Source organism: Vulpes lagopus, chromosome 6 (genome assembly GCF_018345385.1).
Source record: "Vulpes lagopus strain Blue_001 chromosome 6, ASM1834538v1, whole genome shotgun sequence".
NCBI lineage: Eukaryota > Metazoa > Chordata > Mammalia > Carnivora > Canidae > Vulpes > Vulpes lagopus.
Genome location: NC_054829.1, coordinates 56,286,520 through 56,298,867, shown reverse-complemented (window position 1 = coordinate 56,298,867; position 12,348 = coordinate 56,286,520). Strand labels below are relative to the sequence as shown.

General features: G+C 33.3%; 1 protein-coding gene across 15 annotated transcripts in view; it reads left to right on the top strand.

Moving 5' to 3' along the window:
* The window catches only part of MIA2 (MIA SH3 domain ER export factor 2), a 90,881-nt gene that overhangs the window by 40,008 nt on the left and 38,525 nt on the right, over window positions 1-12,348 (top strand). For 10 of the 15 annotated variants that reach the window (XM_041758357.1, XM_041758354.1, XM_041758356.1 and 7 more), the window contains 7 exons: window positions 2,788-2,859; window positions 4,436-4,462; window positions 5,932-6,042; window positions 6,802-6,873; window positions 7,409-7,513; window positions 9,903-10,025; window positions 11,280-11,385. In XM_041758357.1, coding sequence (XP_041614291.1) covers window positions 2,788-2,859; window positions 4,436-4,462; window positions 5,932-6,042; window positions 6,802-6,873; window positions 7,409-7,513; window positions 9,903-10,025; window positions 11,280-11,385 — 616 coding nt within the window. The remainder of the gene's footprint in view (window positions 1-2,787; window positions 2,860-4,435; window positions 4,463-5,931; window positions 6,043-6,801; window positions 6,874-7,408; window positions 7,514-9,902; window positions 10,026-11,279; window positions 11,386-12,348) is intronic. The other 5 variants (XM_041758355.1, XM_041758368.1, XM_041758361.1 and 2 more) reach the window with 1 other exon arrangement.

Genomic DNA, 12,348 nt, shown 5'->3' with positions numbered 1-12,348 from the left:
GGAGAAACAGACTCCCTGCCAAGCAGGTACCCAACACAGGGCTTGATCCCAGACCTGGGGATCATGACCTGACTTGAGGAAGGACACTTAACCCACTGAGCCACCCAGGTGCCCTACGCTAATCTTTCCTTTTGTGAAGTACACTGGTGATAAATCCTCCCAGTTTTTATTTGTCTGATAGTGTATAATATACGTTTTGTATAATTCTGTTTCTAGAATTCTAAGTTGGCAATTATTTTCTTTGAACACTTTGAACATTTCATTCTACTTCTTTTGTTACCTGCTACATTGTCAGAGTCAGCTATAAGTTTTATTTAATTTTGGTATCAATTGATGGTATTATATCTTTTAGGTTTTTTTTTCCTCTTCCATTTTAAAAATTGAGGTATAATTTTCGTATAGTTAAATGGACATTTTAAGTGTATTTTGGCGAATGTATTCACCCGTGTATTTACCATTCCCATTAAGATGGACCATTCCCATCAACATTTTTATCATGCTTTTTTTTTTTTTTTTTAAGATTTTAGTTACTTATTCATGAGAGACACAGAGAGAGGCAGAGACATAGGCAGAGGGAGAAGCAGGCTTCCTGTGGGGAGCCCAACGTAGGAGTTGATCCCAGGACCCCAGGATGATGACCCGAGCTGAAGGCAGATGCTCAACCACTGAGCCACCCAGGTGTCCCTCGTGCTCATTTTCAGTCTCCAACCCTTATTAACAATCACTGTTTTTATTCTAGCACCATAAATTAGTTTTTTCTGTTACAGAGTTTGTATAAATGAAATCATAGTCCTTTGTGTTTCCTTTATCCAAATAATATTATATTTGAAATTAACTATGTTGTTGGATATATTAGTAATTCTTTTTTTAAAGCTAAGTTAATTTGTATTGTATCAATATATCACAATATGTTTTCCATGGTCCTTTTAATATGTTATTTCCAGCTTTTAGCTTTTGTGAATAAAGTTATCTTTCTACCAGGGGTGTGTGTGTGTGTGTGTGTGTGTGTGTGTATGTGTATGTGTATGTATTTGTGGGCATGTGTTTTTATTTCTCTTTAGTAAATACCTAGAATTGGTGGGTTATAGGGTAGGTACAGTTTAGTTTGAAAACTTTACTCTCTAGCTACTTTATGATTTTTCTCCTTATCTTTGATATTCAGCAGTATTATTAGTTGTCTAGGTACAATTTCTTCTGTTTATTGTTCACGGAATTCATGATACTTCTAAAAATGTGGTTTAATAACTTTCATTTGTTTTGGAACACTCTTGACTATTACTTTGTTTCAATTATATTTTGCCTCTTTTTTTCTTCTTCTGGGACTTTACTTGTATTTCAACTTTTTACTATATCTTATGTATCTCTTATGTGTTTTTTTTTTATTATTTTGCTCACACTTCATGTGGATATTTTCTTCTGAGGTAGTTTTCATTTTACTAATTGTCTTCATCTATGTGTAATGTTTTACACTATCTATTGAGATATTAATTTCACTTATTACCTTTTTCAGTTCTATGGTTTCATTGCGGCCCTTTTCATAGTTGTTTTTCTCTGGCTTAATAGTTCGCCTTTTAAGTTCCTTTTACATATTGACCTTATTTTAATGTCTGAAAATTCTTTTTTTTTTTTTTTAAGATTTATTTATTTGAGGAGGAGAAAGAGACACAGTGGGGAGGGGCAGAGGCAAAAGAAGAGAGAGAATCTTGAGCAGACTCAATGCTGAGTGCAGAGCCCTGGGCGGGGCTCAGTCGTAGGACTTTGAGATCTGGACCTAAGAGTCGGGCTTAATGGCTGTGCCACCCAGGTGCCTCCTAACAGGAAACTTTGTTGTTTGCATCCTTCAAGAGTCCGTTTCTTTTGCTCAGTTTTTCTTCTGGTGGTGCTTAGTCAAATCTTGTTTCCATCAATGCCAGGTTGTATAAGAGAAAAATTTGAAGTTGTGGATGATGTTAGCTTTCTTTAGTGAGGACTTACTGTTAATTCTCATAGTCAGCTAGTCTGAGACATCAGAAATCATAGATTACTTTAATTAAAAGTTAAAATATTTGGAAATTTGACCTTATTTCAAGGGATTGGTCTGTTTCTGGTTTAGACTTTCTTATAAGGTAGCGAGTGTAGATTGGTATTAGTTTCTCAGTTTCTTGGCCTATCCTTCTCTGCTTTTGGACGGGGAGAAGGAAACGTCAAACGCTGAACTTGCTTCTCTGAGGGTTCCTTCTTCTATCACAGATTCTCACTATATGGATAGCTCTCTGAATCCTTCACACATACCTATTTTTTGAAGTGTTTTGTCCATCTCTTCTTGTTCTAGTGAGAAGGATGGTCTGAATAGCTTAATCTTCCATATAACCACTTTTTTTTTTAAAAAAAAAGCACTGATGAGATAAATGCAGTTTGCCAAATCTTACAGCATTGTATGTTTCATTTTCCTTATTTTGCATGTTTAAAGATCTTATATTGCCTACTTGCTTTCTTTTTTGTATGATTTGAATTACAAATGAAAATTTCTGATGGCCTGTTTGTGTTTGATTTCTCTTTAATGAATGGGCAGAGTTGAGATAGTTCTCTTAGTCTTAAGGGTGAAGTGCCACCATTTGTTGCCCATGTTAGGAGGCTGTGGTATGTTAGCTGGCCTGGCTCTATTATAGTGCTCATATTTGAAGAACTTGAAGCTCAGCAAATCGAAGTAAATCAGACATACATGTGGAAGTGGATTTTGTCAGCTTCTTCATATAAATTTAGAATAAAATTTGTAGAGTTTTTCCTTACAGTGTTGCTTTCTTTCAGTATGAAGACTTAGAATCATCTTTAAAGGATGCCAGTTTTGAGAAGGAGTCAACAGAAGCACAGAGTTTGGAGGTAAAAACAAGTAATTCATATAATTATAAAAGCTTGGGGAAAGATTCTTGCTAAATAACATAAACTTTAAGAACAGTGTTCTCCTCAAAACTATTTTAAAGGAAATGTCAAAGAGCATTTCTAGATGTTAAAGGTTAAAGAAAAATTAATTATAAGAAATGGAACATTAGGTAGCATAAAATATTTAAAAAATGTGAGCTCTCCTTCCTAACTTGTTTCAAGTGAGGCATATTTAGTTGACTGGAATCTAGGGCCATATAGAAGCTCTTGATTTTTCATTCTGGGGAATGAAATATATTAAGGTAACCGTTCCTTTTTTCCATTCAGTTTGCTCTAGAAAGGAAAAATAGGATTCATTTTCATAAATTTAGGAATAGATGGCAGCAATAAATTATGTAAATTGTGGCAGTACTTACCTTTACTTCATCCCCATTGTATCAGGAGCTGACTAGAATTAGACCAAAGATTTACATTGTAAGCAGTGATGTGCTGGTAAATATTTAATAGCTGGCTCTCTAGAGAGTAGGAGTCCTTATTTGTAGCATTTGCTTGGTTTTGTTGTGTAAATACTCCCAATTTCAAGTTACCAACGTGATGTCACTGAATGTAGGCTTTGGAAGAGATGTATAGTCTGCTGTCCTGTGCCAGGTATGATTTAGCTAGGAGTAAGAAGGAAAATAATAAAAATTTGTCATTTAGCGAAGCTACAACAGATTAGGGTAAATGATAAGCATGCCCTGTTACTGTTTAGAGATAGAAATGTTGTCAGTAGCATACTGTAGAAGTCCACTGTAGAAGACAGTGGACTTTGTTCTTTTGGTGTACTGTTCAGACAATACAGCTTGATTGTTATTAGTCACTGATATCTGTAACCATCAGAAAGTCTATGTATAGAACACTGGATGATAACTACCTGGAATTAAAATAAAAACTTAAAAAAATCTATAGATTATGTTTCAGAATTTCTTAGTAGAATCCGAAGGAAGTTATAAATTGAATTCCAAATGAAGCAAATTTCTTAAACTTTCTTTCTTCATTTGTTACCTACTAAAATCCTTAAGAACTTGGTGAAATTGTTTTATTTACTGACCTTCTGTTTTATCTCCTGTTCCAGTAGTAACTTATTAGTTTGATTAAAAAAGAAAGAATTGTGGAAGGCATTTAGTCTAATGGAAGAGTAAAAACTGGACAGCGAAGACATTTATTCAAGTTTGGTAGTATTGTGGATAAAATAAAACCAGTTTATTCTTAAGGCATTGAATTTATAGGATCTAGCAGTAAAGTTTAAATGAACATTTTGGAAATTTTTCTCTGGTTTTTATAATTAAAAAAACATGTAATGTTTATTTTTGAGATTGGTAAACCTATTAGCTATATATGATATAGTTAAAAAATTTGATGGTTGAATCAGTAGATAAAATCAAAACAGTAGAATAATTTTGATTCAAGTGAGGGAATTCATGTAATCAAATAACCAAAGTTGGAGAAATACTTATAAATAAGTTTTTTTTTTTTTTTTAATTTTGGTCTCCATTAAATTCTGTGAATCTCTTGGTTTTTTTTTTTTTTTAACAAGTTTGTTGAAGGATCACAAATATCAGAGGTATGTTTATTACAGTATTTAAAATCCATTTGGAATAATTCAGTGATTAATCATTTAAAATTTAAAGAATCCCAGAAAATAATTCAATGCAGAACATTATTATGAAGTGATCTTGGTTATTTTTTGAGTTTATTTTTTATTATATCTTTAATTATATTAAATCAGACTTATTTCTCATTTTTTCCTTTATAATGCTCTAGAGCAGAGGTTGGCAAACTATAATCTGGGTTCTCTCTCTCTCTCTTTTAAAATTTTTAAAATTTGAGTATAGTTGACATAAATGTTACATTAGTTTCAGGTATACAACATAGTGATTCAACATCTCTATACTTTTTGCTGTGCTCACCACAAGTAGCTACCATCTGTCACTATACAATGTTATTACAGTCTCATTGACTATATTTCTTATGCTTATTCCCATGATTCATTCATTCCATAATTGGAAGCCTGATATCCCACTCTCCTGCACCCATTTTGCCCATCCCCTCACCATCTTTCATCTGGTAACTATCAGTTTATTCTCTGAATTTATAGGTCTGATTCTGCTTTTTGTCTATTTTGTCTTTTAGATTCCACATATGAGTAAAACCATTTGGCATTTGTCAGTCTGACTTATTTCACTTAGGTCCCTCTAGGTCCATCCATGTTGTCACAAATGGCAAGATCTCATCATTTCTTATGGCTATGTAATATTCCATTGTGTGTGTATATACCACATCTTTATTCATTTAGCTATTGTAAATAATGCTGCAATAAACATAGGGGTGTATTTATCTTTTTGAATTAGTGTTTTTGTTTTGTTTTTGAATAAATACTAAGTAGTGGAATTATTGGATCATATAGTATTTCTACTGTTTTCCACAGTGGCTGTACCAATTTACATTCCCAGCAACAATGCCCAAGGGTTCCTTTTCCTCCACATCCTTGCCAACATTTGTTATTTCTTGTCCTTTTGATTTTAGCCATTTTGACAGATGTGAGACAATACCTCATTGTGATTTTGATTTGCATTTCCCTGATGATTGATGAGTGATGTTAAAGATCTTTTCATGTGTCTGTTGGCTATCTATATGTCTTCTTTGGAAAAATGTCTGTTCAGGTCCTCTGCCCAGTTTTAATCAGATTGTTTGATTTTCCACCTGTTTTTGTAAATAAAATTTTACTGGGACACAGCCATGCTCATTCATTTACATGTGTTTGCATTCTTACTGCATAGGCATAGTTGGGACAGGGACTACATGGCCTGTAAGCCTAAAATACTTACTTTATTTAAATCTTACAATTTAAGGTTTTTTTATAGAAAAGTTTGCTGACCCCTGCTAGCATTACTTTTATTTAATGTTATAACAGTGAACAAATATGTAAACAAAATTTTATTGATTTACAATATATGTGTTTGATTATATTTGATTTATCATAACCTAAAAAGTCCTATGTCTATCTTATAAAGTTGGCTTCCTCTTTTTTAGGCAGTCTATGAAAAGCTGAACAAGTCTAAATCTGATCTTGAGGATGAAATACTTTTTTTGGAAAACCAGTTAAAAGAAGAGAAATCTAAGCACTCTGAACAAGATGAATTGGTAAGGTTTTTGTGTTTGAGGAGACTATAGGAAAAGGAAAGTTACTAGATTTTAAAAAATTAATATGTGGAGGTCAGGGCACCTGGGTGGCTCTGTTGGTTACATGTTTGACTCTTGATCTCAGCTCAGATCTTGATCTCAGGGTTGAGTTTAAGCCCTCTGTTGGGCTCCGTGCTGGGCATGGAGCCTACTTAAAAAAAAAAAAAAAGGGATCAGTTAAAGTATTATATGCACTCTAAAAAATACAGAAGGCTGTTAAGTACAGAGTAAAATTTTCGAGATCCACTAGCTTTTTTATTTGTTAGAGGTTACCGTGTTAAGTTTCTTGCTTATCTTGTAGAGATTTTCTGCATGCACTATTAAGTAGCTCACGTAAGTAGAGTTGAATAACCACATACATAGTGGTTTTTTTTATTACTTAAAATTTATTTTGAAAACATTTTAACTTTGTCATTTATTTTAAAATCTGTAAGGAAGATATTGATGTATGGAATTATTTAGTAAGATATGATATCAGTGAACTTATCTTGAGCCTATATAATTTAAGTGTTATATTAAAGATGAGATGAAATACTATTGTTGTCCAACTTTCATATAAAATCCCTTTAAGCATATGGCTGAGAGGTTTTCTTAATTTGAGTCCTGATTTTTTTGAGTAGATACATTAGGTTAACACTGTATCTAAGGTATGTGGCATCTTAGGAACTGGGAAAATTTAGTAAAGAAATACTTCTTTATTGATTGATGCTGTCTTTTCAGATGGTGGATATTTCAAAAAGGATACAGTCCCTAGAAGATGAATCAAAATCTCTTAAATCACAAGTAGCTGAAGTAAGTTGAATTAGTTTAGGTCTGTTGCGTTGGAAAATCATTTTAATTTTACTGTTTTATGATTAAAGAAGAAGGTATAGTATTACAATTTGAGGTATTGGGGTTTTAAATATAGTTCTTTTGTAGAAGGTACTTCAGGAAAGTTCATTTTTTTATTGGACAGATATTTATTGAACTCTTGGTGTATAATGGTCGCTGTAGAAGGTGCTTGGCACTTAACATTAGTAGACAAAATAGACTGGAAAGCTCTCATCTAATTTAAATTCTAGAGAGGCCTGATAATAAAAAGTTCACAAATTTTGCTACACAGTACATAAAAGATTAGAAGTGGTTAAATCCTTGGTCCAAGGCCACATGACAAGTTGTGGCAGATTTATGACTGGACCCTGATGCTAGACTAGTCTTTTTTCTGCTACCCCACACTGCCTTTTCTATTCATATTGGCATATTTTTGTCTTTAATTCCATGTTTTAGGGACTATTTGTAAAAAGCTGTTGTATTAATTCTTATAAGCTTGATATGTTGTTTTACTTAGGCCAAAATGACTTTCAAAATATTTCAAATGAATGAAGAACGACTTAAGATAGCTATAAAAGATGCTTTGAATGAAAATTCCCAACTTCAGGAAAGCCGGAAACAGGTTTGTACTCTAGAGAGAGGACTTTTATTAAATTAAATCAAATTTAATTAATTAAAAAAAGATTTTAAAAATTTATTTGAGAGAAAGTAAGCATGAGTAGGGAGGGTGGAGAGGCAGAGGGAGAGGCAGAAGCAGACTCCCTGCTGAGCAGGGAGCCTGACTTGGGGCTCCAGCTAGGACCCTGGGACCACAACTTGAGCCGAAGGCAGAAGCTTAATGGACTGAGCCTCCCAGGCACCCCTATAGGGACTTTTAAACTGTAAATATATAATTATAAATGTTCTAGACACACTCATGACTGACCCATGCTAGGAGCAAGATTAGATTCTTTCTGGAAAGCAGGAGAGTAGGGCAATGTGCTGTGTCTCTTTTGTATAGAGTATAAAAGTGTATACTCCTGGCATCTTTTTCCTCCAGTAGTGAAAGTAACCCAGGGCAAATTTTATTTATTTATTTATTTATTTATTTATTTATTTATTTATTTATTTATAAATTTATTTTTTATTGGTCAAATTTTATTTATTTATTTATTTATTTATTTATTTATTTATTTATAAATTTATTTTTTATTGGTGTTCAATTTACCAACATACAGAATAACACCCAGTGCTCATCCCGTCAAGTGCCCCTCTCAGTGCCTGTCACCCATTCACCCCCACCCCCTGCCCTCCTCTCCTTCCACCACCCCTAGTTCGTTTCCCAGAGTTAGGGGTCTTTATGTTCTGTCTCCCTTTCTGATATTTCCCACACATTTCTTCTCCCTCCCTTATATTCCCTTTCACTATTATTTATATTCCCCAAATGAATGAGAACAGAGCTCTGGGTCTGGGGCCTAAAGCTAGAACTATTTCTGGTGGTAGATCAAATGAGGATTTAGCTTTTACCCTCTTCCTTCTTCATATATATAGACACTCTCCTCACACATCTAAATATATTTCCTGGCCCACAATGCTAATACAGTTAAAATTTTTCCATGGGAAAATTTTTCATTGATTACATTATTTACAGTTTTTTAGTTTTTAAAATTTTTTTTTAATTTTTAAAAAATTTTAAAAGATTTTATTTATTTATTTGACAGAGAGAGAGAGAGAGCCAAAGAGCATAAGTTGGGGGAAATGACAGAGGCAGAGGGAGAGGGAGAAGCAGGCTCCCCGCTGAGCAGGGACTCCACCCCCCATCCCCCCATTGTGGCTCCATCCCATGGCCCTGAGATCATGACCTGAGCCGAAGGCAGACGCTTAACCAACTGTGCCACCCGGCTATCCCTAGATTTTCTTACTCTTTATACTTGTTTTCATCTAACTCCTTTTGAATCACTAAGGTTCTTGAAATAAAATATTCTATATTCACTAATGCCATGTTCTAATACTTCTTATGACTGCATGCTGGGTATCCAATTTCTTTTTTTTTTTTTATTTTAAAGATTTTATTTATTCATGAGAGACATAGAGAAGCAGAGACATAGGCAGAGGGAGAAGCAGGCTCCCTGTGGGAAGCCCAGTGTGGGACTGGATCCCAGGACCCTGGGTTCATGCCCTGAGCCAAGGCAGATGCTCAACCACTGAGCCACCTAGGCATCCCTGGGAGTGCAATTTAGTAACTCACTAATCCCCTAATCCCCAAATTCAAATTTTTTTCTTCAGTCTTCATTTGGTTTTAATCTGTTGGTGTCCTCTTAGTTCTCCTATACATTCATAGAAAAAAATTTAGTTTTCTTGTGCTAGGAAATATGCTAATGAAGCCTTAGTTTTACAGAGAAATCCAGTAATTACTATTTGACAGAACTGAATTTTCAAGATTTAATAAATTTGGACTTTTCTTTCATATTTCTATGGGCCATTTCTTTGTGACTTGCTTGCTCATTCTTTTTTTCCCCCTGTTTTTCTTATTTACTTGTAAGAGCTTTTTGCATGTTAAAGTTATTAATCTTTTGTTGTATGTAAGAGTTCCTTTCTAGTTATTTGTTTTTAGATTTTGTGTTATTTTTTGATTTGTGAAGCTTTTAAGTTATGTAGTCAAGCCTGTGTTTTTATAAACAAAATTTACCTTTTGTTCATGTCCAAAAAATCTTTCCTATAAAAGTATATATAGTAAAAGATTGCTTATGTAGAATATTCCAAGGAAGTTCAGTTATCTTAACTATAAAACAGCACATGATTAAAAAAATTTTTTTTAGTACAAGTAAGGTGTGGCATGTTATATAGGACTTAAGGGATGGTAAGTAAGACCTTCCCTTCTTCCCTCCTTACATCCCTCCCTACTTCCTTCCCAGCAATACATTGTGTTGTATAATATCTATTAATGATACATCTAAATAGATAAATAAATTCAACTACATGTAAGTATGAAAAAGAATGATTTGCTTTTTTTGGTGGGGTTTGATTTTTAGCTTTTACAAGAAGCTGAAGAATGGAAAGAACAAGTGAATCAACTTAATAAACAGAAAATAACATTTGAAGACTCCAAAGTATATGCAGAACAAGTTCTGTATGATAAAGAAAATCAGATCAAGGTAAGTGGCTCTGCTGATTTTAGTGACTGAGTCTGCTAGAATTTTGTACTAATTCTGATATTTGACAATTTTTGTCTTTAGCAGCTTTTATTTTTATAATTTATTTGGTCAAACTTGAGCATGTGTACTTTTTTGGCATTCATTTTAATTTGTACCAGGATTGTCATTCTTGCTCCTAAATGCTCCTTAAAGATTTAAAGATTTGTCACATATATTGTATAATAATATATATTAATTATATATCATATAACTTATATTGTGTTATATTAATTATATCATATTAATATTAATATCATTAATACTGATATTAAGACTACTACCATTTATTAATATCAGTATCAATGCTATATAATTAATATTAATCATATAAATATACAAGTATATATAATATGTAAGTATAAATATGAATAATTAACATTAACACTTGATATTAATATTTATTAATATTACTAATATTAATGCTATGTATTAGTATATATTTTGTATATATATCAATATTTTATGTGTCTTTTTTCTCTTTTGCTCTGTATTTTAGCCTAGGTATTTAATGAAGAAAGAAAAAGAATAGCAGATTTTATCTTTGTCTTTAGACTGCCATCTTTATCTATTGATAAATTAGCAAGAATTTTAGGAATTGGTCAGATGAAGTTATATGTATCAGCTGGATATCTGTAATACCCAGATTAGCTGTTGTATGTACTTTCACGGAGATGAATACTTTTCAGAAAATAAGTCTTAATTGAAACTTGACTCTGATAGGAATATAATAATTGGTATTATTGTTAGAATTTGTTCACTTTTTCTTCCTCCTGGTTTGCCCCTTTCTTCCCCCTTTACTTGCCTGCTCTTTTAAATCTTATCCTTTCAAGCTGCAATTTGATACTCTGGTGTAAATATCAAGTAATAAGATGTAAAACTAACATTCTGTAATTATGTAGGTAAGTGGAGGTTGCCATCTTGAAACCTATATATTTATGTTCTTTACATTGTTACTAAATATGTTTTGAAGATTCCAGCTTTAGGAGTTGTATTTGTAATTTGGGATATTGTTTTATTTTTTTCCCCTAAACTTACTCTACTAAAGAACTTGGGATTCTTCCTAAACAGAACAAGAATGAGATGGTAATCTCAAGCTCAGTCAAAGTTGTTATCTATGTTGATTGATTTTTAAACTGTAACTACACATTCAGAAGTTGTAAATCAGCAAAAGGCATTACCTCTCTCTCTTTTTTCCCTTTTCTATTAAATGTCAAGTCTCTGACTGAACGCTTGATAAAGATGAAAGATTGGGCTGCTGTGCTGGGAGAAGACCTAACAAATGATGATAACTTGGAATTGGAAATGAGTGAATCAGAAAATGGTATGCAGTAGGGTATTAAGTCATGATTCATCCTCTTTTGCTAAAAATGATGAATAGCTTTTGTATTTTTTTTTTAGTTCCTATATGCACCATGTTCTTTTTTTTTCACGTTTTCTTTTTAAAATTTAAATGCAATTGATTAACATATAATGTATTATTATTTCAGAGGTATTAGTGATTTATCAGTCTTCTATAATCCTAGTGCTCCTTATATCACATGCCTTCATTAATGTCCATCACCCAATTACCCTACCCCCTGGCCCTCCAGCAACCCTCAGTTTGTTTCCTATGATTAAGAGTCTCTTAAGATTTGTCTCTCTCTCATTTCATCCTGTTTTATTTTTCCTTCTCTTCCCCTATGATCCTCTGTTTTATTTCTTAAATTCCACATATGAGTGAGATCATATGATAGTTGTCTTCCTCTAATTGACTTATTTTGCTTAGTATAATACCCTCTGTTCTATCCATGTCATTGCAAATAGCAAGATTTCATTCTTTTTGATGGCTAACTAGTATTCCATTGTGTGTGTGTGTGTGTGTGTGTGTGTGTGTGTGTGTATACACACACACATATGTCTTCTTTATCCATTCTTCTGTTGATGGAGATCTGGGCTCTTTCCATAGTTTGGCTCTTATGGACATTGTTGCTGTAAACATTGGGGTGCAGATGCCCCTTTGGATCAGTACATTTGTATCTTTGGGATAACTGCCTAGTAGTGCAATTCCTAGGTCATAGAGTAGCTCGATTTTCAACTTTTTGTGGAACCTCTGTTTTCCAGAGTGGCTCCATTAGCTTGCATTCCCACCAGCAGCATAAGAGGGTTCCCCGTTCTCTGCATCCTCTCCAACATCTGTAACGACAGATGACTTGTGAATTTTAGGCATTTTGACTGGTGTGATGTGGTATCTTCTTGTGGTTTTGATTTGTGTTTCCCTGACGCCCAGTAATGTCGAGCTTTTTTT